A 27,354-nucleotide genomic window follows, 5' to 3' on the forward strand; every position below is an offset into this window, starting at 1 on the left:
GCCTAGGCAGACATGGTATTAGAGAGGCAGCTGAAAGTTCTACATCTGGATCTGAAGGTGGCAGGAAGAGAGAGAGAGACACTGGGCCTGGCTTGGGCTTCTGAAACCTCAAAGCCCACCCCCAAGTGACACACTTTCTCCAATAAAGCCACACCTTCTAATAATGCTATTCCCTATGGGTCTTCAGGGGCCATTTTCATTCAAACCACCACACCATACAACAAATGAAAACTGCCTCCCCACTCCCTACACCCAGGAACTAATTACTACACACCACATCCTACAGACCTGAGCTGGCTCGTGCCTTCAGTGAGCTCACAGAACCACTTCGGTGAACCTCTGCAGTGTGTAGGGAACAGGGAGATGTGTCCAAGCGGAGGAACGGGATGTGAAAGAATGTCATTGGTGTGGCCAAAGAGACATCTCAGAGTGGGGGTAAAGTAGTATAAAAATGTTCCACACAGCCAGGTGGGAGAAGCAGGGACAGGGACATCAAGAGGACCAGTGCAGGACTACCTGGAAGTAGGAGTGTTGATACAAGGCCATTTCTTAAGTGAAAGGATCACAAGCCGCCTGGATTGAGCTTAGCAACCTGTGAAGCCTTGAACTTCCCCAGGTCAGGGATTTACTGACCAGGCCCAATGTGTTCAGGGTCTGGTCTTAGGAATGGCCACAGAAGGTGGCAGACGCTCCTGGTTCTGGGTGGGACAAGAGCCTGGAAAGGATAGAACTTGACGCAGAGAGAGGCACTGAGTGAGAGAGGGAGCTGGGAACCCAAGCGCATTGACTCTTGGGTTCCAGATGAGACTGATAGACAGCAAGGTAGAGGGGTGGCCTTGAGCCTAGAAGAGAAGGCTGTGCCTGGCCAATATGGGACTAGAAACAAGGAGGCCCGGGAAGAGAGTGGAAATGCCAGGAAGAAGCACCTGCCTCTTAGACAATCAGGTATACTGGTTGCCCTGGGCCACACATGGTGCCACATGCCCATAACCCCAGCACTGGGGAGGAAGCAACAGAAGAATGGTAAATTCTAAGATACCCGGGCTACGTGGTAAGTTTGGAGCCAGCCAGAGTTACACGGTGAGACTTTGTCTCAAAACTGAAAATAAATAAAATGAAAGCCACTCAGGTACCAAGCATGGAGGATAGGAAGAACAAAGGAAACACGCTATGACACTATTAGGAAGTGTGGCCTTGTTGGAGGAAGGGTGTCACTGGAAACGAACTTTGGAGTTTCAGAAGCTCAAGCCAGGCCCAGTGTCAGTTGCTCTTCCTGCTGCCTGCTGTCGGATGTAAAACTCTCAGCTAACTCTGCAGCATGTGTCTGCCTGCATGTCATCATGCTTCCCACCATGATGATAATGAACTAAACCTCTGAACTGTGAGCCAGCCTCAACTAAATCCTTTCCTTATAAGAGTTGTCATGGTCATGGTGTCTCTGCCCAGCAATAGAACTGCTGACTAAGACACTTAGTGCTATGGTCCAAACAGGGAGAGCACTGGCCTGTGGGAGCTGGTTTGGGGATGAGAGTGACAGCACTGACCATGGAGACAGAGGAAGAGCTGGCATGTCTTATGAGCTTCCCCACCTGGGTAACTGGTCAGTATCTGGTAGCGACACGCCAAGGAGATGGGGACCCAGACTGTGGGTGACGGAAGTGTTGTGTCATGCAGGAGGAGAGGGGAGAGAGGCCATTCCCAGCTGGAGGTGGGCAGGCAAAAATCTGCAGCTGCTCACTTTCTTGGTTATCAGTATAATTTCAGAATAAAGCACAGAGGCTAAGGAGTCACAAAACTCATCATTTTTCTGTACGAGCTCCAAGGAAGCAGTTAAGCCAGAAAATCGTCTGTGTCCCTGGGACCGGGCATAGAAGCGTCTTCCCAAGTTGTTCACGGCACTGAGCCTATGGCTTCTTGCCAACCCTCAATGAGATTTTTCTATTTCTTAATTATTCCATTACTACCCCTAAGTAGGAGTTTGACATCAAACCCAGACTGCTCAGAGTGGCGTACTCCCTTGTATCATGAGCAGGGCAGAGGAGATCTCCCATCCTGGAAGCCAGGCTGGCAGGATGGAGAAGGCCTGTGTTTCCAGTTCTAGTTCCCCCCTACGCTCAAACCTTGGCTTTACTCAGCAGAAGCTGTGTGAGCCCAGACAGGCACTCCTCAAGAGGCCGTTTTTCTAGTCTATAAGATAGAGACAGTTTAAGGCCACTCCCCCAGAGCTACTGCACACCTCCGGGGACAGAAGCCACTGGAGGAAGGCAGTACATCATGAGCGCCTTGTGTGTTTCAGGTCTCAGCAGCCGGAAAAGCTTTTCACTTCAAAGGAAAATCTGGACTATGACCTGAGCGGCGACCCCAACTCCAGCCCTGATGCCCACCTGCCCTCCATTTGCCTCAAGCAAGTGTTCCCCAAGTATGCCAAGCAGTTCAACTACCTGCGCCTGGTCGACAGGATGGCCAATTTGTTTATCCGATTCCTGGGGATCAAAGGGACGATGAAGTTGGGACCAACTGGCTTTCGGACCTTCATAAGGTTAGTGAGACCAGCTTCCTCCAGCTTGTCACTCATCCGGATGGTCACATGGCCCTTGAGCCCTCTGGAAGACCGTAGCAGGGAATCAGTCCCCTGTTTGAGGCTCTATTCACCTCGGGGCTGGCACTGCTCCTGCCATATTGTAAACTCTTGTCAGATGAGTTAGTGAATATTATGACCATGACAGTTAAACAAGTAGTTTAACTGAGGGAGATGATTTAACAGGTGACACCGGATGTACAAGCCTGAGGGCCTGAGTTCAGACCTCCAACACCCACAGAAAAGCCAGGCGTAATTCCAGTGCCAGGGATGAGAACGGGGCAAGACAGAGGTGCGAAAATACAAAACTTCAGGCTCAGTGAAGAGCCAGCCTCAAAAATAAGGTGGAGCACAGTAGAGAAAGACACTCAAATCAACCTCTGGTCTTCATATACCCATGCGTAGGTGCTTGTATCCATTCACACACACACACACACACACACACACACACACACACACACACACACGTACTACCATATAAGTAATTTTTTAATTGTTGCTATGACACAAATACCTGAAGTTGGATAGCTTTATAAAGAAAAGGGGTTTATATAACTTACAATAGTTTAACGTAGCAGCTTAAACTCTAAGGTCAGGCAGCCCCATTAGTTAGATCTTTGCTTAGAGTCTGATGGCAAATGAGATCACAGGGGAGCTATGGGCAGAAAGAGAGCATATCCAGAGAGGAGGCCAGAGAGCAGATCAGAGTCAGACTCATTCTTAAAACAACCAGGCTCCTGCGAGAACTAGTGCCTTCTAAGGGCACATGCCCAGGGACCTAAAGACCCACAGGCTCCACCCCCTGAAGATGCTACCCCTCAGCAAGATGAGGTCCATGTTTCCAATACATTAATCCTTGGAGGATGTCCTAATTTTGGCAAGCTGGCACGGCTCGAAGTCTCCTTAGAGGAAAGCCTAGAAAAGGTTGGTCTGCAGGCTTGTCCGTGGAGGCTTGTCTTGATTATTAATCTGTGCAGGAAGGTCTGCCATCCCAAGGCAAGTGGGCCTAGGCTGAATAAGAAAGCTAGCTGAGGGGTGGAGAGGTGGCTCAGAGGTTAAGAGCACTAGCTTTTCCTTCCAAGGTCCTGAGTTCAATTCCCAGTAACCACGTGGTGGCTCATAACTATCTATAGTGAGATCCAGCTCCCTCTTCTGGTACACAGGCAGAATGCTGTGAAAGAAAGAGAGAAGTGTGAACAAGCTGGCAAGCAGCATTCCTTTATGCTTTCTGTGTTAAGTTCCTCCTTGAGGTCCTGACCTGCCCCCCCCCCATGGTGGAAGTGTGAGCCACATAAGCCCTCCCCTCACCTGAGCCATTTTGGTCAGGGTGTTTCATCACAGCAACAACGTCAGAGCAGCGGACATCCTCAAACCCTAACCGCAGGAGCCACCTTGAGCCGGCTCCTTAAGCATCTAGGAGTAATTGCTCCGGGAAGTCCAGCCAGCCTTGTGTTTCTTAGCATAAGTTTTCCCAGTAGGACCTACCTGGCTATGACTGCGTTCACAGAGGCATATCGTTCCACTGGGAGTTTCTGGAGTGAAAAGTTTAATAATCAGTCTGATAAATCACATCATACATTTGTTCTAATATTAAATAGTATATTTATAATGCCTCCTATACAAAACTTGCATGGCTTTTGCAGGTAAAACATAAAACAAGAAAGAGGTTTTCCCATAGCCTACAAAGCCTACAAAGTTAGTGTCAATCTTTGATAGTTCGTTCATTTGCCTCCATCTCTGGGAACACTTTGAGGGGCAACAAAGAGAGTTTATCAGCCATAAAAAAAAAAAAAAAAACACGGCAAGCTCGTGACGATCTCTGGACCTGGAGGATCTTTATCCTATAGTGTGTGTGTGTGTGTGTGTGTGTGTGCGCGCGCGCGCGTGAGCGCGCGCGCGCACACACTGTGTATAGGATTAATCAGGAATTCAGGAAAACATCTGTATGCATACAGAAAATGATTAATGAATGTTGGGGTTTTTTTTTCCTGTAATGGTTAAAGAATGTCATGAAAATTTATATATAGTTTTATAAATTCACACGCCTGCACGTCCACACACACAACCAGGGCCTGCACAGGTCTGGTACAAACCTGAGAGAGGCGCCAAACCAGCGACCCCAAATCTCTTCAACAAATATGCTCCGACTCTAGCGCGGACTTGCTCATTTACAGTTCTCTGTGGCATGGCCACTTCAAGAAGAAAACTCTCTGACAGGCCTCAGCATTGCTGTCACCTCTTGCCCTTGGCTTTAACACCCTTACCCTGCGTCTCCAAGCCACACTCCTCACAGTTCTCCTCACTAAATCAAATAATTAGACTCAGGGAGTGGAAGCTGTGTCTTGCCAAAGGCTGCTCCAGACACAGTTTACGGAGACTGCCACCAGCCTTCTGGTCTTCTCGGTAAGATGGTAAACCCAAGTCTTGGCAGCCACCATTCCCAGGCTAGTGAACCTGATGGCCTAGTTGCAGGATGACTCGAAAAGGGCATTGCATTAGTTTCAGGGGTGGTAGTTGGGGGAAGGAGTGACATGGGCTCTGGGATCTAGCAGGTCTGGCTTTGGGACCAAGCCTGTTGCTGATTGTCATGTGGCTTTGGCAAATGCCCCATTAGTCTCTAAGTCCCAGTTTCTTCATATGAGAAGCCTCGCATGGTATTCTGGGTATTCTGAGCCTGTGGTATAATGTGTCAGAAAGCACCTGGCTCAGGGCCTGAATCAAGTGAGCTGCTTGCCAGGATTGCCTTTGAGTCTCAGTGGAGTCAGCAGGGGGATGCTGGGGCTGGTCAGCTCTCCATGACATCATCAGTGTCCCACCTCTTTCTGCTCACTCATGCTGAACGTGTTCCGGTGGTTTCGGGGTTGCCTTATGGTCACAAGATGGCTGCTTAAAATCTAGCCACCATGGTTGAGTCCTAGACTGTAAGAAGGAAGAAGGGAACGGTAGCACAGGCTTCTACATTACCAGATGACTTAAACCCCTTAAAAGATACCCTGGATGCTATAGGCAATGGTTTCTGCCTCCATCTTGTTGACTGCTTCTAGTTAGGTGGAAAGTTGGGAAATCAATTTTGTATTATATCTATCCATTTATTTATTTTGTGCATGTGAGTTTAGGTGTGCATGTGTTACAACAGAAGACAGCTTTCAGGAGTCAGTTTTTTTCCTTTTACCATGTGGATCCCAGAGACTGTACTCAGGTTGCCAGGCTCGGTAGCAGCATCTTTATCCACTGAGCCATGTTGCTGGACCCTAGAGGTTTTTGTGGTGTTTTGTTTTTCTCTTAAAATATTTAAATACTTCTGTGTCATCACACTGAGTAAGAAAAAGAAGACTTTCTCTGCATTCTCTGTGCAGCTCTCTGTGATTCTGACTTGAGCTGAGGACCCTCATCTGGGGGCCCGGGGAAGCGTATGGCGACACGCAGGGCAGGCAAGCTGGTGCACTTCATTTGCATGCCATGCCTTGGCTTGGACTTCCCAGAGCAAAGGAAGAATGCTCTGGGCCTCCCCAGCTTCCGCAGCATGGCATGGAAGTCTCCATTCAAAACCTGAGGGTCTGAAGGGCCACTGAGCTTCATGTAAGGAACCATCAGAATCTGTGAGAAACACAGATGCTGTGACATCTGCCCCATTCCCACCTCTTCCCAAGAAGCTAGATGGGATGTTCAAGGACAAGTTAAAAAGGCCTTCCTTCCCTCTGGAACTTCCAGACTAACAGACCCTCCAGTGCCAGCCTTTGGCAAAGTCTGAGGCAGTGACCAAGGACTCCCTGGCTGGAGCTGTGAACAGAGCAGAGAGCTAGGAATAAGAACAGGGAGGTTTTATCCATCTGGTAGAATCCATGGGGGCCTCCTGGAGGAGGCAGGGTTTGCCTTCCTAGCTGTCATTGGCTGAGTAGTAGGCAGAAATACCACCAAGGCAGCAGGGAAAGCCCAACCCGAGAAGGAAAGGTGTGTAATCCAGGCAGCAACAGACCTTCAGCTCTGTGAACACACAGGGTGAGGGCACGGGAGAAGTTCCAGGAGGCTTCCTGGCCAGTCCTGGGGAAGCTGTGCCCAGAAGACAAGGAGGAGATCTGGAGGAAGCTCCCCAGGCTGTTGCCTCCAGAGCAGGCAGGATGAATAAAGGGAACAGCTTCCCTCCCTCCTCCCCTTCCCCAAGCACACTGTGGGCTTTCACGGCAAGTGACAGGAGACACTGTCTCAGGGAGCCACCAAAAGCACACTTAATGTCACCAGAGCTTTGGGTCTCTCCAAAAGAAGCTATGCACACTTATTTTTATATAAAATCTCAGTAGTCAAAAATGCATTTAATCATGTGTGGATTCCATCAAAGCAGGACTGCCCACAGAGGCCTCCAGTGAGTGACACTTGGTTTGAGAAGCCAGGAGGCATCTACCAAGAGGAACTCTAGATTTTACACAATCCTGAAGCAAAAACAGAATTGAATGTTTTAATGTTTTAATCGAATGTTTAACGTAATAAAGGTACTCTCTGGTCGGAATGGGCTGATGGCAAAAATATCCTGCAAAGCTGCCTGGGTGTGACAGGCTTTGTGATTCTCTCCATCACGAGAGGTATTTGCATGAGGTATTTGCATGAGAAACAGATTTCTCCAAGGTTAGGGGCTGCTAGGCTCTGCGGCCTCCACTTCCCAATCTGTGGCCAGCCAGGGCGTTCAGTGGAGCTGCGGCAGAGCACAACAGGAAAAAAAGCATCTTCAGGTGGCCAAGAGGCAGCTGGAGCAGATGGACCCAGACAACAAGGCCACCCAGCAAATGCCTGCGATAATCAAGGATGCAGGAGGAAGGGATGAAACATTGCACTGGGCAACAGACGCCTTCTTTAAAGACGTCCCAAGAAACCCCCATGGTGACTTAATAGTAAAATATGATCATTCTCTGCTTTCCAATTTATCTGGGTGTGTTCAGTCTTTCGGATTAAATTTCACCACCTGCTAACGACTGTTCTCCATCTCTCTCCTTCCCACTTCGGTTTAAATGTTGCTTCGTTATGAATTAATGATATTTATGCCATATGCTGAATTGAACCAAGCGCCCTTCGCAGGAGCTCTTCACAGCAGACACAGTCCCACCGCGGCGCACGCTCCTTTCACGGCTCCCACACAGACGCCCGAAGCTGAACCCGGCTTTCAGATCTACTGCCCACTCTTTCTCTCCATATTCCTTGAAGAGAACGAGAAGGAAGGCACCAACCAATGGTCTGCTTGGATTTATTTTCAGTGTCCATCTCTCAGGACTTGCAGCACAGATCAGCAGTTTTCAGAGCGCATTATGCTAATGCCCGCCCAGCCATCTCCTACTTCGGTCTTCCTCCGAGAATGAGAACTAACGAACTGTCATTCTCTTGTCTAGACACTCTAACCAGCCGCTAGTGTCATTTTCTCAGGAGCTGTGGAATAGTAGCACACATCATCACCCGTGAACGGAGCTCCTCTTTTCATTTTTTATTTTTGGAAACTTTATTTTATAATAATTGCCAGGGTGTGGAGGCTTCCGTCTCTTCAGGAAATAAAAACTGTCTAGTTGACGCTTCAGCTTGGCGGCCTTCTTTGAGAGAAATGTATCCGTGTTAGGCTCCTGCCAATGGATCGCCAGTTGGGGGCGGGGAGACATCAGACGCAATTCATGGAGGACACTTTTTCCACGGAGCCCTGCATTTTCCACTGACTGCAGCTGGGGAGTCAACAGTTGGCCTCAGCCAGGCTCCTTCCTGGGAAACTGCAGCTCCTGCGTTTGGAGAGCACATTTTGAAACCGCACTGCATCACTTTCGCCGCTTCTGATCCTGTGTCTCCTTTTGAATTAAAGGACACATTTTCCCCTTTCTCTTCTTCCCTCCACCTCCCCTTTATTGTATGGAGATATTAATATGCTTCATAATGGGGAGCTGTAGGGGGTTTTTTCTCTGAGAGGTACAGTCTGTTAGAATGTTCTAGAATAGAAGTGTAAGAAGCTAGCTTTCCCCTCTATCATTAACTCCTTGGTGACTTTGAAACTGTCTCTCTGTGAACATTCCTTTCCAGAAGCCTTGTGTGAGTCTTCACCATAGCCTTGAAAAACGTGAATGTTTTAAAGCATAACCACCTCATTCCTCCCCTCCCAAATGCTTAGATATTTGGGGTTCTCTCCTTTTGTAAAAAAAAGAAAAAAAAATATATATATATACACATACACACATGCATATATATATGGCTGTTTGGTTATTTTCTACCTTATAGAAACCTCATCGGGGGGAGCTGCTCTTTTTTTCCCCCCCACAGAGAAGGATGAGCATAAAGGAAATTTTATAAATAGGATTTTGTGGAGTGGAAAAAGTTGGTCCCTAAATTTCCCAGGAGGCGTGGGCAGTTAGGGGGGAAATGGGATGATCATTTCAAATCTTGCTATACTTGGGCTCCTAATGAGCTTGAATGATTTGTGATTCTCTCCCGTCATATGTACTCAGATTTCTTCCATTCTGAAAAAAGATAAAAACAAGAAACACACATCGATCATTTCCTTCAGCTGGTTCTTCATCACTGGGGAAGGCTTCATTGTCAGCAGCTTCTTCTGCACGTGTGCTGGGCACCAAGCATCACTTCCAGGGCCTTGTCTGGTGGGTGGTCTCGTCCAGCTGAAGAAGGGAGAAGAACTTCAGTGATGTGCTAAAGGACATGCAGCAAAGCCCAGGTCCCAAACTGTCGTCCTTTTTCTAGAAATCTTCTAGCGTCTCCTGTGCCCCATTTCTCACAGTTATCTTCCACTAAAGAATTTACCCTACCACCCGTTCATTGGACAAACTGTGTCCAGGGCTTGAGGGAGGTTGCTCCATGGCAACTGCAGTCAGACTCCACGTCCTACGCATAACCAACTGTGCCGCCCTGTCCCTGGGCCCTGGATCCTGCTACCCACCGTGGCAGAAGATAAGTCCAGTATTTGGTTGCTGGGTGGACGAAAAACCTCATTCCAAAAACTTAGCGTTAGCCTCTGCTTAAGCTCATTAAGAACGCCTGCCAACCCTAAAGGACAAACATGGGAGAACTGCCTTCCTGTGACCCTTCTTATCTCCCAGAAGCCTTCTGTCCCGGAACTTCCCACCAGGTGTCCAGCCCCGTGGTTAGTAGACTGAGACACTGTATCTTGATCCTAGACTCCTCCTGGGACCCTGAGCTGGGCCATCTCCCCGTAGCTTTCCTACCTCTCTCCTCCTCCTCCAAGGGGAGATGGGGTGCAGATCTGCGCATGTGGTCTTGGGCAAGTCCTGATTCTCTGTGCCTCATCTTCCTCCCACACTGAAACGGGACTGGGGTCCCTCCCTCACGTGTACTTATAAGGATTACAAGACCTTGGGACAGGAAAGATGGATAGTGCCCAAGAAATACCCACAGAATCCAAAATCTCTTAAAGCATTTCCTGTCTGCTGCAGATAATATGGGCCGTCCCTTCTCCGCTCTGACTGCAGACAACGTAATCAACTGGATTTGGCAGTATTGCCGGGGAGGATGGGTTACCTTGAAAAGGGGATAAATGAAGAATTCTCCCTGGTAAATTACGGCTTCTGCTAAAGGTTTGACACTTCTATTTTCTTCCTGTCACAGGAGAAAAAAAAAAACCAAACAAACTGTATACCAATGGTCAGCTCAGTTTTCATTTTTATCCTTCATTAACCCATGGAGCAAGCCAGGCAGCACTCCATCCTTCCAAGAAGCAGGAAGCAGTCCTGTGGACACTGATGTGACCACTAGGAAAAGGCTATGGGCTTTTCGTAATGAAGCTTTGGAAATTAGCAGCGTCCATTGACAGGGTGACTCAAGAGAGTAGAGCATTGTCCCTAGCAGAACCCAATAGAGATAGCCATCTTGGTGACAAGTGACGTGAAAAGCTCCGCGTCTACTGACATGTTGTTACTGAGACTCAATAACTCTGTGCTGACGTGCTTTGAAGTCTGCCATGGCAGCTTGTGATTGAAATATGGAGCAGGATGTGAGCTGATGGTCTGGAAAATGCAGGCACATGAGAAGAAAGGAGGGGAGAGAGGAGAAAGCAAGTGTGCCAGGGCAGGGAAGCAATGGCCTCATCCAGGCACCATGCTGGGCATACTCACAGCCACCGTGGTTGAGGGGTAGACCTGAATTTAGAGAGGGACCTCTGGGTGCCAATCATGCTTGCCAAGCAAAACCTCACCTGTCTGGCACCTATGGGAACTGTTCACACAGGGGATGATGACGAATGGGCAATCAGAGGAGCACTTTATCATCAGCCGGGATCATGGATGTTTTATATCAGGATCTGAGTGAAAGGAGCATCAGAGGTATCCACGATCCTCCTGGCTCCAGATGATCGGGGACCAGGCTCGAGGCATGATGTAGAAGGGCCTCTCCGGTGGGGAGGGCCAGGCCTGTGTTTTCTACTCTGCAAGTCTGGGCCTGTGTGTGGTTGCCTGGGAGCTTGTACCAAACTATCAGGTGACAAAGTAAAAGAGAGGCAAAGTAGAGAACCATCAAGCCCTTTGTCCTCATGTCTAGTCTCAGGGATTCTGTTTGGTGAGATCCAGGAGGCTCCCAAACTACAGGGGTGGCTTCATCTGCTTCAAATTACCAGGTCATTTGAATGTGACACAGACCGCTGGAGACGGCAGGATCCATACCCTGGATATAATCAATAAGAAGATAAAGGCATACATAGGAATAGTCCTTGACGATGGAGTTCCTGAGGCTGGGGTGTGGCTCAGCTGGTAAAATACTTGCCTAGCATGGATGAGACCCTGGATTCCATGCCCAGCACCACTTAAAAAAACAAACAAGTGGCAGGTGTGGTAGCCCATGCCTTTAATCCCAGCACTTGGGGAGGCAGAGGCAAGTGGATCTCTATGAGTTTGAGGCCAGCCTCATCTACAAGGTGAGTCCAGGACAGCCAGGGCTCTGTTACAGAGAAACCCTGTCTCCAAACAAACAAACAAACAAACAAAGCAAAAACAGACAACAACAAAAACAGCTGTACGGCTGCAGCACTCGGCACTCTCCTGGACAGAACAGAAGAGCAGGCTTTGGTTGAGGAGTCCGGGTGAGCTGCCCCCAACAGTGTGAGCAGAAGAGCTGGCTCTGGCAGTGTGCACACAGGCGAGCTGGCAGACTGACCAACTCAGCTTCCACCCAGGCCCAGATCCAGGGCTCTGAGTTGGCCCACCCTGACACCCACCCCATCTATGAACTGCTGGAGCCCATGAAGGAGCTGGTCCTGCAGACCCAAAAGCAACACGACACAGGGCCACAACAGGATATCTGAGAAGAGTCCCAGTGAGGATACAATACTGATGGTGCAGCAGAAGCCAGAGGCCTGGAACCTGACCTATGACCCATTGCAATGAACATTTGCAGGCAGAAGGGTGCACTGTGTGGCTCACTGTGACATACCATAGCTTCCACAAGATGTTTTGTTCGCTTGCTCTGTTTTTCATTTGTTCTGGGGGAAGTTGCAGGGCAGAGGATGGTATGAGGTACAAGGAGCTGAGTGGGATGGGGGTGTATGATGTGAAGTTCACAAAGATTCAATAAAAAGTTAAAAATAAATAAATAAACAAAACAAAAACAAACAAAAAGCAGGTGTAATCCCAGCACTCAAGAGGTGGAGTCAGGAGGAGCATCCTCAGCCATACAGTACATTTGAGGCTAGCCTGGGCTATATAAGACCCTATTGTAAAAACAAAAATTAAAATAAGAAGAAAAAAAAAAGAGAGTGAGTCTTGCTTCCCTTTGGGAGTAGGCGGGGTCTTCCAGGCTGTATGAGGTCCAGCTAACACAAGAAAAACACTAAAGTCCCCCAGGCCAGAAAGGTGAGTGGCTTGGTGTGGTTCTCAGTGGCAGAGCCAGGATTCGGCTCAAGAACGGCTGTCTCCACAGCCTTGCTCTCTACAGGCTACTCGTTAGCCCCTAACTAAAGCCATGGCGTCATTCTCCAGTTCCCACTTGCAACCTTCTCTCCACTGTTCCTCTGCTGACCTCATGGCCTGGGGAAAGACATGTTCTCCATTGGAGCAGCTGGAGTGGCTTCAGCAACAGAAGCCGGCTTCCCACAGTCTGGAGGCCAGAGCTGAAGTGCTCGCACGGAAGAGCTTGCTCCTGGCTTGCTCAAGGCTGCTTTCTTTCTCAGTGGTGAGAAGCAGGGAGGCAAGTATAAGCACTCCTCCCCTTAGAGTCTAATTGGTCTGCTAGGGCCCTACCAATGTGACCTCTTATGGATTTTCTGGGGGCACAAATGTTCACTCTGCATCGGCTTGAAGGAAAGAGAGAGCCGAAGTGTCCACCATGGAGTAACACGTCTTCTTCCTTGTCACGGCAGGAACTGCAAGTTGAGTAGCAGCAGCCTGTCCATGGCCGCTGTGGACATCCTCTACATTGACATCACAAGGAGGTGGAACTCCATGACCCTCAACCAGCAGCGGGAGTCAGGTACTCAATGGCTGTCTTGCCTGACAGACATGGGAAGGGCTCTGTGTATCTTCTGTTCTTTCATGTTCTGGAGAAGAAAGATGAATTGAGTGGAATCTGAACCTCAAGGTACTGTCTGCTACCAAGGCCGTGCGACCCAGCCCCACATTCCAAGGTCACCATTAGCCTCCCTTTTCTTTGCTTAAAGCTTTGATTTCATCGTCACCGGAGGCAGACCAATGCTCGCTTATTCCTTTGTGGCCTGGCATGTTTGGTGAGCACAAGCAGCCAGGCCCTGGGTACACTAGAGAGGTTGGCTCTTGCCTGGAGGGAACTCTGTGGAGCTGAGACACATGTGAAAAACGGTGCCATCATAGCAGGGGTGAGCTAGGATGGAGGTGTCCCTCTTCCCAGGAGGACACCGCAGACCTCTTGAGGAAGAACCCAGCGACCAGGGTGAGGATGGATCTGGGCAGGTGTATGGGCCTGCCTACACATGAACACATGAAAAAGGCCATTGAGCCCAGGCTACCCCAACCAGCTCCAATGAAGTGCAACAAAATGGGTAAGGAGACTGGGTTGTGATAGACATTGAATGTCACACCAAAGACTTGAACTGTGGTAGCCCATGCTTGTTCTTTGTTTGTTTTTAATTCTTCTATAGGAGAATTTACCTTTGAGTGGATGATTTTTCCCCTCTATCCTCTGAGCAGCCTAATAAGCTGACATTCACACAGCTCATCACAAAACTGCAACGTCTCATTAAGTGTCCCTGTGACCCAGCACAGGAGGTATTAGAACCTCATTTCACAGACAGTAAACTGTAGCGCCAGTGCCTGAGGTTGCGCAGTGACCGAGAGCCGGGTGCGTGCTGGCACCGTCCTCCCCTGCCCCCTGCTGTGCTGTCACACACACACACCCCAACACACGAAAGGGCCACGCCTGCTGAGGCTGCAGGGAGGAGGCCTGAAGTCAAAGCTAAAGGATCTAGCGAGAAGTGGCTCTGCCATCATCCTGTGCCGACATCAGCCTCAGAGCCAGGTCACCCTTCTTTGAGCCCCCCTGAGGGCTCATACATTAGGAGCTAATAATGCCGTGGGGGGGTCACTGCCAACCACTCAGGGTGGCTGATCTTATTAGTGGACTCTTTCTGTCTTACTGCTCAAGGAGACTCTCAGGCAAGGCCATATGACTGCCCTGCATCCCCTTGTGGGCTAGAAATGCCAGCCACAAGGACACAGCCAGCCCATCTTGCATAGTGCTGACTCAGAAATCTTTGCTGTTCGGCTTCCTGTTTGATAATGATGCCGCCTGATTCCGTGCGTTGGCTGTTGTCTCTATGCCAAGCACTGCCCCATGCTTTCCACGTGTGGTGCCGGCAGATCTGAGGGTGTCCATTGTACAGAGGGGGAAACTGAGGCTCAGAGGCACGAATGGTAGACACTAATACTCAACCATCAGCCCACCTGGGCTTCCTGTCTGGGTCACTTCCTCCTACCCATCGCTGTGTTGTGGGGGAGGTGGTGTTAAGATAGCTGGACTGCCTGCTGCTCCCTTTAATTCAAAAGCAAAAGTCAGGGAATTCTGACAGTCATTGAATCAAGCAGGTGAGAGTAGCCTGCAGCTGGCGCGGCCTTCCAGCCTCCCTGGCAAGAGAGGAGGAGGGCACACCTGCAGGACATGTAATTATCATTTCAGGGACCACGTGAGCCCAGGTGACTGTTGAGCTGTATGACATTTTGCTGACAAGCTCAGAAAGGGAAATAATGCTTGCTCCCTGAGCCTAATGCGGGGTGTCATTGCAGGATCCGGGGGGGGGGGTGGCAGATGAGTGGGTGGGGGTGGCATGGAATTATTAAATATTGAAATTGATCAGGAGTTGCAGCAGGAAGCTATTTATCATGTTCCGTTGCTTCCAACCAGCATTACCATCTGGCCCATTGTTCATCCGGAATAGCTTTGCATGTTTTTGTTTGCTTCTAAAATCACTGCCTGTAAGCAGAATCCACGGAGGGAGGGGCGAGGGGGGCCACAATATCAGCTCTGCAGAGGGCTTCTGGGGTCTGCCAGGGTCTCTCTACTTTGCTGAGCAAGCCAAGAAAACAGGAGATATTCTTATATTTAGCACAAGCGAGGCCGGGACCGGGATTTCCCAGACTTGTGCATCTGTCTGTGCCCCAAGGTATGGAGCAGTAGCTATAGGTCATTTAGAGAGTGCTCCGCAAGCCTACCATGGCTGCTTCTCACAGCTTTGAGTTGCAAGGTCAGATGAGGACCTGAGTTCCAAGAGCTGCCTGGCCCCAAGTACTGTCTGCTTCCCTGTGTGACTGGGAGGGGACAGGGCTTGTGTGGCAGCAGTCAGAGGTGACTCGGAGGCAGGGAGGTGTGCTGACAATGCCACTGTGTGTTTCAAAGAGCTGGGAGAGGGGACCGCGCAGTCCTCGTAATAGATAAATGACGTCTTTAAGATTGCTGAGATCTAATTACCCGGATGTGATGTCACGTGTGCTTACATGTATTGAACATCATGCTGTGTTCTATAAATATGTGTAAATATTATACGTCGAGCTCGTTTACTTCTGAAAAGTTACTCACCCAGCATGGAGCTCGTCGGAGACACAACTAGACGGTGTGTGTTAGTTGTGTTTCTCCAGGATCCTGTCTCCCCTACCCTCATCCTTGTTGCTGGAGAGAAATGGCAGGAACTGGGGGCCTAGGAAACATGTTGGGCCAGGAGTGGAAGCCAATCTGTCCTGGTGGAAAACCCTGTTTTCTCCCAGCTGCTGCCACCTCCCTCTCAAGGCTGGGCCAGCCGGCACCCCTGACCCTGAAAAAGAAAAGGCATCTGAAGCCAGCGGCCTTACAAGGACCATTCAGGACAATCCCAGAGAACAGCAGAAATCTGTGCTTGGGTGTGGCTCTTGCTTTTGGCAGAAAGCAGTAGAAATATAAGAGAGTGAGTGAGTCTTTCTATCTGCACTTCCTTTCTTCCTTCCTCCCTCCTACTCTCCCTCTCTCCCTCAGTTCCCTTTTCTCTGCCTCTCCCTTTCTTCCCTCTTCCTCTCTCTGTCTCTCTGTCTCTCTCTGTCTCTCCTTCCCATCTGTCTATCCCTTTGTTTCCTTCCCCTTCCTTCCTGGTGTGGAGCAAGGAATCTTCAGGCCTCCATTCCAGGCATATGCTGGCCAATGTGCATCTGTATGAGTCTGCATGTCTGTGTCATTATAAGGTGTGTCTATGTGTCTCTGCATATGTACCTCTGTGTGTGTGTGTGTGTGTGTCTATGTGTCCCTACTAGGTTTTAATAAGTTGACAAACTGAAATTAAGGATACAGCATACTCAAAACAGAGGCTTATGAGTGGGAAAAGCACAGCCCATAGAAGCAGGTCCTTATTGACCGTCTTGCTCTTCTCCCCTGAATGTCCGGTGTGACACACCAGCCCAGTTGCCTAGGACTACCATCCGCCCCTGCACCCACTGTGCTATCAGACCCTCCCTTTCCCCCAAACCCAGCCAGACCTGATGAGACTGTGCTCAGTAAAGGGTGTGAGCCAGCGGCATCCCCGGCACTTGAGGCTGTGTAAACAAAGGTAGCCTAGGAGACTTCGCTGCCGAGGAGAAAGCCAGTGCTAGGAACGTGGCTTAGGAGAAAGCCAAAAGTAGTGCGAAAAACCGCTCACATGAGGAAATGCAGTAACCCTCAAGCCAGCCTCTCCAACAGCCTCAGTCCGGACCGTGGGCTTCGCTTCTGTTGGGCCTCTGGTGAGTGGCAGTGGCCTCAGCAATGTCCTTGGATACTGAGTCACTTCCACCATGTCTGTGCCCAGCCTGCCCTTCCCTGGCCTTTGCAACAGCTGTTAGCAGCTGTGCAGGTGTGTGTTCTGTGTGGGGTGGGTAGGAGGAAGTGGCCTCCTGCGTACATGAGTGTGGAGGGCAGAGGAAAAACCTCAGTCATTCTTCAAGTAGCTTCCACCTTGATTTTCAAAGTAGGGTTTGCCTGGACGTCACTGAGTAGGTTGGGCCAAGCTGGCCAGGGTCCCCTAGGTATCTGCCAACCCCTTTCTCCCCAGCACTGGGATTACCACCGCCTGGTAAGTTTTTTGTTCATTTGAGATGCATTCCGCAGGCTCAAACTCTAGTGCTCATGCTTGCGAAGCAAACATTCTCCTGACTGAGCGATCACTCCAGCCCCTGTGCCGAGGAGTCCAGGAGTCTTCACCCAAAACAGAAGCTAGACATTCACAGCAATGGACTCTATCACGGGGCTCCCTACCTTGGCCGCCTCCCTCGTCCCACACTGACGAGCCCCTTGGTGTGAAGGGGCTCTGAAGGTCAAAGTCTGCTCAGGAGCTTCATGGACCTTAGCAACACTCAGCTCACACCTGCCGCACGCCAGTGTAATGGTCACCACCCTCCTCCAAGTTAAGGATTTTCATTTCCAACCTTGGGATTTCCAGCAGACCACAAAGGTATGAATGAGGGTGTTATCGGCAAGACTGGGATTGTTGCAGCCTTCTCTTCAGCCAGAACCAAGTGAGGAAGCGTCTGTGGGCAGAGATGAGGCGGTGACTTCACATCAGCTGCACCCACAGCTTCTCACGCGATTTTGCTCTCTGCTCCATCTGGAGTCCAACGGTACATCTCCTTGGGGAGAGATGAGGGCAGCATCCAGATCCAGCAACGAAGTGTGTCCTCGTCACTGTGACCCAGTTCACCCGACGGGAGCACCTGGTCCCAGCAGCATGGCACCCAGCCCTCCAACACAGTCTGATGCGCAGGAGCTCTGCGACCTCCATTTACTTTGAAGCGAGGTGTTTTCCCGTTTAAGAAGGAACTCCACCAGGCCTGGCAGCACACATCTGGGTCCCAGCCTGTGCGAAACAGGGAGACCTAGTCTCAATAAAACTTTAGAGAAACAAACAAACAAATGGCAAAGGGGGGGGGGGTGTTAAAGGTCCTCCTGGGACTTAGAGAGGGAATGCCAAGAATGCATAGCTTAATACCTGATGTATGCTAGGGACCTTTTCGCCAACTATGCAGTTCTTCACCTTCTTTCTGAGCCCCTGAGTGTGCCCCTTCAGGCAGCCCTGATGTGAGTGGCTATCTTTTTCTGTTTTAAGATTTATTTGTTTCATGTGTGTGGATATTTTGCCTGCGCATGTGTATGTGCACCGTTTGCACGCTGCGTGTCCCTGGTGTCTACAGAGGTCAGAAGAGGGAGTTGGATCCCCTGAAACTGGAGAGAGTTGTTGGTGGCTGGGAGTCGCCATGTGGGTGCTGGGAACCAAACCCAGGTCATCTGCAGGAGCAGCAAGTGATCCAAACCTTTGAGCCCTCTCATCAGCCCTTGAGTGACAATCTGCTCAAAGCCACTGGACTGTAGACTCAAATAGGGGGTCCACCCTGGGCTTAATAACTTGATAGCGAAGTGGCCTGGAGCAAGCTGCCTGACTTCTTCCTAGGCCCCTCTCCATCATCTATGAAGTGAGCATGATCCTGGTGCCCGCCTCACACAAAAAAAAATGTTAGGGAGTGAAGCTGCCGACCGGGTCTGTCTCTATACTCAGAAAACTAACCTGCTGTCATTGTGGTGCTGTGCAACTCTCGGGAGCCTTTCCAAGGCCCCTGCTCCTTTCAGGGCCCTGGGGTGTCAGGGAGAGAGGTAGGAGAAAGGCTTCCTCCAAGTCTGCTCAGAAAAGTGGGGCATGCTACGACTGGGTTTTTCCCTGCCTGACAGAGCCCAGGCTTCTCACCTTAGGTGACCTCACACTGCACTGAGCTCACACAAGGAAGTCATGGACCTGCCCAGCTCCCTGCCCTGGGACACCACATGTACCCGCTCATCCTGAATCATCTTTCAACTCAGAACCGCCACGAGCTCCAAGCAGTGGCAGGATCACCGTTCCACCTCTGGGCACGGGGGTCTTCCCTCACTCCAGGCAGAGTGCCAGCCACCTCCGAGTTTCTCACGAGGGCCCTTGCCTCTCTCAGAGATCTCTCCTGTCATACCCAAAGCCAGGGTCCACCACTCAGTCCCCGGTTGGGCTGGGAACCCTCTAAATCTGCTCCACTCACAGCCAGGGTTGCTGTCAGGTTAAACGAACCAGCCACCGGCACAGTTCTTCTGTCACCCTGAGGCCTCGGACCGTGCCTTGTCCCTGGTGGACATGCCACATGCGTGCATGGCACGGACCAGACCCTGCCAGCCAGCCCACCCTGTGGGTGTCTGCAGCTCCTTGTCGTCTCTCACCAAATTTCCTCAGTCGACTTATGCAAATCTTATGACGCCTGTACTTTCTTCAGCTGGAACACGCTCCTACTGAAACGCTTTTAGTGGGTGATGTACTGAAATATTTAAAAGTATTTTTACTTGGCATGCTTAGCAAGACCTCCCTTATGGATGTACATGGCTGCCCCACCCCTAGGCTGGAATCATGAAACACCCCCCCCCCCCGGAGGCCTCCTGGGACCGACGGCTTTCTTCAGCCTTGAATTTATCTCTGGATGGATGCCCTACATACTAACAAAATAGCTAATATTTTTAATAAGAGCCAGTGATCCTGAAGAATGCCAGCCTGTCTCCCTACCACCACCACCCCCGGCTCAGATGTGGATTTTCAAGGAAAGACATGGACTGCACTGTGGGGTGCCCTCATCCCAAGGTGCCCCCAACCCCAACCTCATCCCAAGGTAATGCTGTGACCCACTGTCTCCGGCCTTTCTCATCCTCGGTCACCTAGGCAAAAAGAGAGCGCTGCATCTGCACACCAGAGCTAGGCAGAAGGGAGAGGCTGGCTGCTGCTTGGCACCTCCCCATGCCTTGCACCGACCACCTGTATTTTCCACATGTTGTGGGAAGTGCAGCGGCAGCACTTCTCATGGGAGAAGCTGGCAGTGGAGTCAGGCTGCTGGCTGTTGGGGAGCTCTGAAAGGAATCTCGTCTCCCCTGTGGGCCTCCCAGCCTCTGAGACAGGGCCGTTGACATCTACCTGGGGTTGGTGGTGTCGAGATTTATAAGGAAGCATGGTTCCAATGTGGCTCTTCTTTCCTCTTCCCAGACAGCCAGCTTCACTCCGATACGAGTGTGCTGTGCTGATGACAAGATGGACTCCGAGCTGTCAGCTGGGTGGCCCTTCCCAGGAGGCTCCATTTTAGTCACATTCCTGTTTCCAGAGGAGGAAACTGAAGTTTCAAGAGGCTGAGAGTAAAGAGACCACTCACGCAGGCCCTCAAGGGCAGGGACCACTCACACAGGGGCCATCGAGGATGGCAAGGAAGCAGCCTGAGCTCAGTTCCCAGACTCCGAAAAACAAGCACGAGCCCCTCCCCACCACATGCTCCCAGCGCAGGAGCTGCGAGAGCACTGTCTGGCTGGCATGGCAGTCTGGTCCCTGGTCTTGGCAAAGGCTGGTGGTGCGGATGACAGACATATGCAGAAAGCACCGCAACTATGAGGGCTCCTTCCAAGCACCCCTCTTCTGTCACTTGCCAGTCCCGGGGCAGCCAGCGGCATGTTTGCAGTGGTGTTCCTGTGGGAGGAAAAAGCCTTCTGGGTGCACCCAACTGTGCTGCCGTTTGGGACTCCTCTTTTCTGTTCAAAGCTGAAGAACAAGGACCAAACAGCTGAGAGGCCACCTCCACAGACACCCACCTAATCCGCACCAGTGTGCAGACCTGCTAGGTCTAACCAAAGCCTCTGCCACGGGCCACATCCTAACCCAAACGCAGCCGATCAGCACAAGTGTGAGCGACATTAGCAAGCACCTAACATGAGCCAAGCTCTACACACAGAGCAGACAGTAGAGGGGCGCCCCTCCCCCACCTCATACACAGGCTCAAAATACCATCACTGATGAGCAAGCACTGCTTCATTCCTGGTGAAGTCCACACATCACAATATGGTTTATTCTTTGTGTTGCGTGCTCTACGAGGTTTTTAAATTTTATTATTATTATTATTATTATTATTATTATTATTTTACATTACATGTATGGGTGTTTTACCTACATGCATGTCTTTGCACCGTGTGTGAGGTGCACGGAGGTCAGAAGAAAGTCTCAAACCCTCTGGAACAGGAGTTATAGAGAGTGGTGACAGCCAAGCAGGTGCTACAAATTGAACCCAGGTCCTCTGGAAGAGCAGCCGGTGCTCTTAACTGCTGAGCCGTCACTGCGTGAGGACATGTAACTATCAGCCCTGCATTGTTCAAAAGAACTTTACCGCCTCAAGGCTCTCTGTGCCCTATTCACCAACCCCTACCAACACACACACACACACACACACACACACACACACACACACACAAGGGCGCCCTTGGCAACTGCTGTGTGCTTTTGACTCTGTAATCCTGCTTCTCCCAGAATGTTGTGACTGTTGGGATGGCGGTATGTCTACCCTGTTCAGACGGGTTTCTTCCATCCAGCAGTATGCCTTTAAGGTCCTGTATGCTTTTCTATTCCTTGACAGTTCATTTTTTAAATCTCCGAATCGCCGTCCATTAAATGGGCATAGTCACGATCTGGGAACATATTTATCTTTTTTAAAGGGTGTCTTCATTGCCTCACAGTTTGGTAATGAGGAATGAATTAGCTATAAATGTTCATGTGCAGGTTTTGTGTGGACGTAAGTTTTTTACATGGATAGGCGAATGAACACCATCAGTGTAGCTGTTAGACCATATGGTCCTGATGATTAATTTAGGTGTCAACCTGACTGGTCTAAGGAATGCCTCGAGAGCTGGTAAAGCATCAATTATAGATGTGTCTGTGAGATGTTTGCAGGGGAGACTGGCATGTGAGTCAGTGGACTGAGCAGGAAAGATCCACCCTCGGTGTGAACAGGCCCCACCCAATCAGCTGGGGACCCAGGAAGAATAAAAATGAAGGGAGGGGGGCGTTGCCAGCAGAATGACTCACCAGACAGTGGCTTGCCACCAAGCCTGATGACATCAGTTCAACCCCTGGGGTTCACATGGTAGAAGAAGAAAGCCTACTCCTACAAGTTGTCCTCTGACCCCCACATTCACGTGCTAGCATGCCAGTGTGTGTGTGTGAGCACACACAATTAATTAATTGTAATGTTTTAAAGGCAGGGGACAAGCTCTCAGTTTGGCTCTGACTCTCTCTAACACATAAGAACTCCAGGCTCTCCAGATCTTGGGCTCCTGACCTTACGCTAGTTAACCCTGCATGTCCTGGAGGACATTGGCTTTAGAGTGAGAGTTTACGAATCATTTCTCTGGTTCTGAGGCCTTCTGACATAAAGTGAGGCCCACCACCAGCCCCCAGGGGCTCCAGCTTTCAGTCAGCCAGATGTGGGGCTCCAGCTTGCAGACAGCCAGATGTGGGGCTCCAGCTTGCAGACAGCCAGATGTGGGGCTCCAGCTTGCAGACAGCCAGATGTGGGGCATCTTTCCCTCCATAATTACATGTGCAATGTCCCTAATAAGTCACCTCTCACCTATCTAGATTAATCTATTATCTGTTACCCATCTCTCTGTCCGTCTGTCTGTCTAAGGGCCTCCCTCCCCCCCCCCCCTTTGGTTATCTCTCTCTAGAAAATCCTGATGAATGCATATGATAATGCTGTGTTTCAGTCTTCTACAAAACTGTCTGATTTCCAAAGTGGCAGTGCCATTTTGTGTTCCCACCTGTTATTCTGCATCATTGTCAGCACTTAGAATAGTCAGAAATTTTCTTTTTCTTTTTCTTTCTCTTTCCCTTCTTGGTGGATATGCAGTGATGCCTGCCTTACTGTTTTAATTCGAAATTCAGTACATATTTTATATATTGAACATATTCTTTCAGGCTTCTTTGCCTTTTGTATATATTCTTAGGGAGGCATCTGTTCAGGTCTTTGGTCCTTTTTTAAATTTTGAATTATTTCCTTATTGTTGAATTTTAAGAATTTTTTGCATGTTGTGGACACAAGTTTTTCATCATGTATGGATTTTGCAAGTATTTTTTCCAGTCTAAGACTTCTCTCTTGACATTTCCTTTTTTTTTACCCTCTTCTGTGTTGGGGCTTGAACTTAAGGTCTTATACACATTAGGCAAATGCTCATCTACTGATCTACAGCCCCAACCTATTTTTAAAATAATATCTTTATCAAAACAGAAGGTTTTAGTTTTAATAAAGTCCAACTTCCTTTGTTTTGTTTTTTTTCTTTCATAGATTTTATTCTTGGGGTTGTAGCAAAATTTTGAGAGCCAAATACATAGTCACCTAGATTTTTCATTTCTTTGTAAAGTGAAATACTGGTATTTGAAAATGGATTATTAGCTAAACATATGTTTATGGTGTCAGACACCTCTGGTCCAGTTTCTTTAAAAAGAAAGAGGATGAAGGGAGAGAGGAGGAAGAAGAACAAGAGGAGAAGAGGAGGAGGTAGAAAAGAGGAAGAAGTAAAGAAGGAAGAGGCGGAGGATAAGGAAGAAAAGCAAGAGATTGGAGAATTGGTGTGCTGAAAACAGAGAGAAAAAATGTCTATATAAATTGTTCTGTTTAAAAATCAAAGGTGGCAGATTTTAGGATTTCAAAAGAGGAGAAAATCACAAGCAATCAATAGAAAGCAGTTACAAGCATGATAGATATTAAATCCAATTGTATCAGCTATGAGTCTAAATGTGAAAGCCTCAAATTTGTCAGCTAAAATGCAGAACCAGTTGTAATGCCTCCCAGCACTTGGGAGGCAGAGGAAGATGGATTTCTAAGTTTGAGGCCAGCCTGGTTTACAGATTGAGTTCCAGGACACCAGAGCTACAAAAATTAAATAAGATAAATAAATTAATAAAGAAAGAAAGTTCAAAAATAAAAATATACAAACAAGACAAGTCCAGGGTGCTTATGAAAACCTCATTTAAACCTTAAAAACACAGTCAACAAAAGATAAAGACAGACACATGCTCACACAAACCAAATCTGAGACAGAGTGCATTGTTGATTCTGGACAGAGCAGGTTCTAGCACAAGGGAAATGGTCAGAGATGAAGGCAGGAATGAGATCAGTTCTCCAGGCACACAGAACAGTGCTCAAATGAGTCCCACGAGGACTGAGAGAGGAATCAGTCGGCAAGGGTGCTCGGTGACCTCAGCAGCCCTCTGCAAAGGACAGGGGAAGTGGTGAGGAGGCAGCAAAGGATACAGGTGGACCAAACGCTTTGTCCATGGGCTTGATTTGGTTGATGTGTTTAAAATGCTCCATGCAAAAAGACTGGATACCCATTCTTCTCCATTCTCATGGAACAGTCACCAAAACCGAGTATGCTCTATGCTGTAAAACATCCATTAACATTGGTTTGTGTGTTTATCAAGACTAGGGATTGAATCTGGGACCTGCTTCTGACAACTAGATAAATGTTCTGCTGCCCAGCTGCATCCCCACCCGTTTTATTTTGTTTTGATTTTTGAGACAGACTCTCATTGAGTTGCCGAGACTGGTCCTCAAGCCTCAAGGTAGCTGGGCTAACGGATCTGCAGCATCAGGCCAGGCCACTTAAGAAAACAGAGAATTAGATCAGTTGCTCTCAGACCACAGGAGAAATAAGCTGAAATAAGAACAAAGATAGCTGGGAAGCTCCTTGGACAAATAGCACATGTCTAAACAATCCGTGTTCCTTCTATGTTCTACAGGACTCTTCTGTGACTTAGCATCATTTCCTTTTTAAACATCTAGGAGAATTCACCAGTGAGCCCTTTGGGGCCTGGTGCTTTCTTTAGGGGAAGCTACAAATTATTTGTTGAATTTCTCTAATAATAGATAACAGGGTCATCAGATTATTGGTTTTTCCTTAGGTAAATTTTGGTAAATTGTATCTTTGAAGGAACTGGTCCATTTCCTCTAAGTTACCAAATTCACAGGCATAGATGCCATCCGTGGTACCCCAAAACATGTCACTCTAATAGTGTCCCTGGGGTCAGGAGGGCATTCCTGATGCTGATATTAGAAATCTCCTATATCTGATATTAGGAATGTATAATTAGTAATTAATGATCTCCTTTCTCTTCTCTGTCAGGCTGGCTAGAGGTTTATCAATTTTATTGATTCTCCCCTCCCCCAACGATAAGCGTCTCTGTTTTATTGATGTTTTCTTATTGATTTCCTGTCTAATTTTCATTGGTTTGTTTTCTGATTTTTATCATTTATTTTGCCATTCTGAGTTTGCTCTCTTTTCCTTCCCTAAAATACTTTTTTTTTTTTTTTTTTTTCCTGTGAGACAGGAAGTCTCTGTAGCCCTGACTGGCTTGGAACTCACTGTGTAGACCAGGCTGGCCCCAAAGTCACATGTGCCTCTGCTTCCTGAGTACAGAAAGTAAAGGCATGCGCCACCACACCCAGCCTGAAAACAACTTTTTTTTTTAATTGCAGAACTTCTTGCCTAATATATGCAATCAATGCTGTAAATCTAACTATACCACTACTTTCACTGAGTCCCACACATTTCACTGCGTTTGGTTTTCATTTCTATTTAGTTAAAAAATATTTTTAACTTTCTCCTGAGTCCTCCTTTCTGAGAGTTTTATATTTATCTTGCCCGGGCCCAGGCTGTGTTGACTGTGCTGTGGCTGCTGGTGCCAGAGGCCTGGGTTTCCTCTCAGTTCCCCACATCGCCTTTGAGCTTCTCCCACACCCGTGTACTGGAGTCCCAGGGCTGAGGTCCTCTCTTAGGGCTACCATTGCTGTGCTCAAGCAAATCGGCCAAAAGCAAGCTGGGGAGCAAAGGGTGGATTTGGCTTACACTGAGGCAGGATCAGAGTCCATGGAGGGGTGTTGCTTACTGGCTTGCTCAGTCTGATTTCCTATAGAACCCAGGACTGGGGCTGGTGAGATGGCTCAGTGGTTAGAAGCACTGACTGTTCTTCCAGAGGAACTGGGTTCAATTCCCAGCACCCACATGGCAGCTCATAACTGTTTGCCTCCCTCTGGGTGGGACAGGCCAGCTAGAGAAGCTGAAATTCTCTAACTGCCTTACTCCTGGGTTCTGGAGAGTGTTCACCTTGGTTAGAGAGAAAGTTCTAGCTATCCCCACAGAAGCCTCTTCTCCCATCATTCTTGCCTGAGGCAGGAGGGGACTTCTCTTCATTCTCCCCCTGGAGAAGCTCCCGGGTCCCTGGGACTTCATCTATGAATGCATGACCCCCCACCCACCCACCCAGAACTTGCACACAGTCAGCTCCCATCAGCCAGCAGTCACCGTGAATGTGTCTCATGTGTCCCTGGCAGGGACTTTCTGCGCAATCTTGGGCATCCTAAAACTCAAAAAAGTGCAGGGAGAGCCAAGAGCCATCTGATGGGTCAGCCCCTGAGGTCAGAAAATGCCTTTCCCAAGCGGACCAAGTTCATCGAGCTCAGTGTCAGGGTCTCTTTCTCCAACGGGCATTCATTTCACTGCTACAGAGCTTAAAGCTAGCACCCCAAGTCCCGCAGGGGTGTGAGCATGTCTGATCACCACTAAGGGTGGAACTGACAACAGCGTCTAGCAGAAGCTGGAGGTGCTGCTAAACTCCCATGATGCCCTGGGTAGCCCCAGCAAACAGTTACTCAGCTCCAAATGCCAGTAGCAACCACATTTCCGCTTAGACTTCCGTGAAGACAACCACTGGAGCTCTCAGAAAGCTCCCTGCGCCCCATCATAGCTATATACCACAGCTGCCACCCAGGTTAGGGGTGAGGAAAGCACCAGCGGCCTCCTGGGAAGAGCGCGCACACCTGCTGGGGGAGACCTGACATCACCAAGGCAGGCAGGAGGCAGGCAGGAGGCAGGCAGGAGGCAGGCAGGCGCTTCTTGGTGGCTGTGGGCGGGCGTCTCAGCCCCTGCTTTCAGACGCCCCTGCTTTTCCTGCTCGCTGCTGCAAAATGAGGAGGGAGCCTTATGTAACGGCAGCCTCATAGAACCTTCTGGGGCTGGGAAACCCCCTCCCTCCTGAAACCCCATGGGCACGTGTCTTGTTTTGTTTTGTTTCTGTTCTAAGGAGCCTCGCAGGTTGTTCACCATAGACAACAGAGTAAGGCCGGGAGCGCAGCAGCCTTTCCAGGCACCCTTGTCTCCACTCTCTGCAGCCCCGCTCCGCATCCCTTTACCTTTCCCCTCCCCCCTGCCGTGGGCATCACTATCACAGTCTGCTGCTCTCTAGCTCTCTGCTCAGATGTTTCTGCCTGCCCCCCCCCCCCCCCCCCGATCTTAACAGCCTTGACCAGCGCCCCTGGGAAACCTTTCTGCCCACCCGTGCAGCCTGCATCTCTACCATGCGCCCAGCATTCTCTCCCCTCCCCCGGTCTCCACCAGTGCTCTCCAGATCCGGGTTCTCTTTTGGGGCCTGTGGCTTAGCCCAGCAGAAGCCCCTAGAATAA

General features: G+C 49.4%; 1 protein-coding gene across 4 annotated transcripts in view; it reads left to right on the forward strand.

Moving 5' to 3' along the window:
* The window catches only part of Ttll11 (tubulin tyrosine ligase like 11), a 226,768-nt gene that overhangs the window by 178,327 nt on the left and 21,087 nt on the right, over positions 1 to 27,354 (forward strand). For all 4 annotated transcript variants that reach the window (XR_008719351.1, XR_008719352.1, XM_055600408.1 and 1 more), the window contains exons 6-7: positions 2,297 to 2,539; positions 12,918 to 13,027. Coding sequence is in view for 2 of the 4 variants with exons in the window: in XM_055600408.1 (XP_055456383.1) it covers positions 2,297 to 2,539; positions 12,918 to 13,027 (353 nt within the window). In the remaining 2 variants the exon portion in view is untranslated. The remainder of the gene's footprint in view (positions 1 to 2,296; positions 2,540 to 12,917; positions 13,028 to 27,354) is intronic.

This window comes from Psammomys obesus, unplaced genomic scaffold (genome assembly GCF_907164565.1).
Source record: "Psammomys obesus unplaced genomic scaffold, mPsaObe1.curated_primary_1811, whole genome shotgun sequence".
Classification (NCBI taxonomy): domain Eukaryota; kingdom Metazoa; phylum Chordata; class Mammalia; order Rodentia; family Muridae; genus Psammomys; species Psammomys obesus.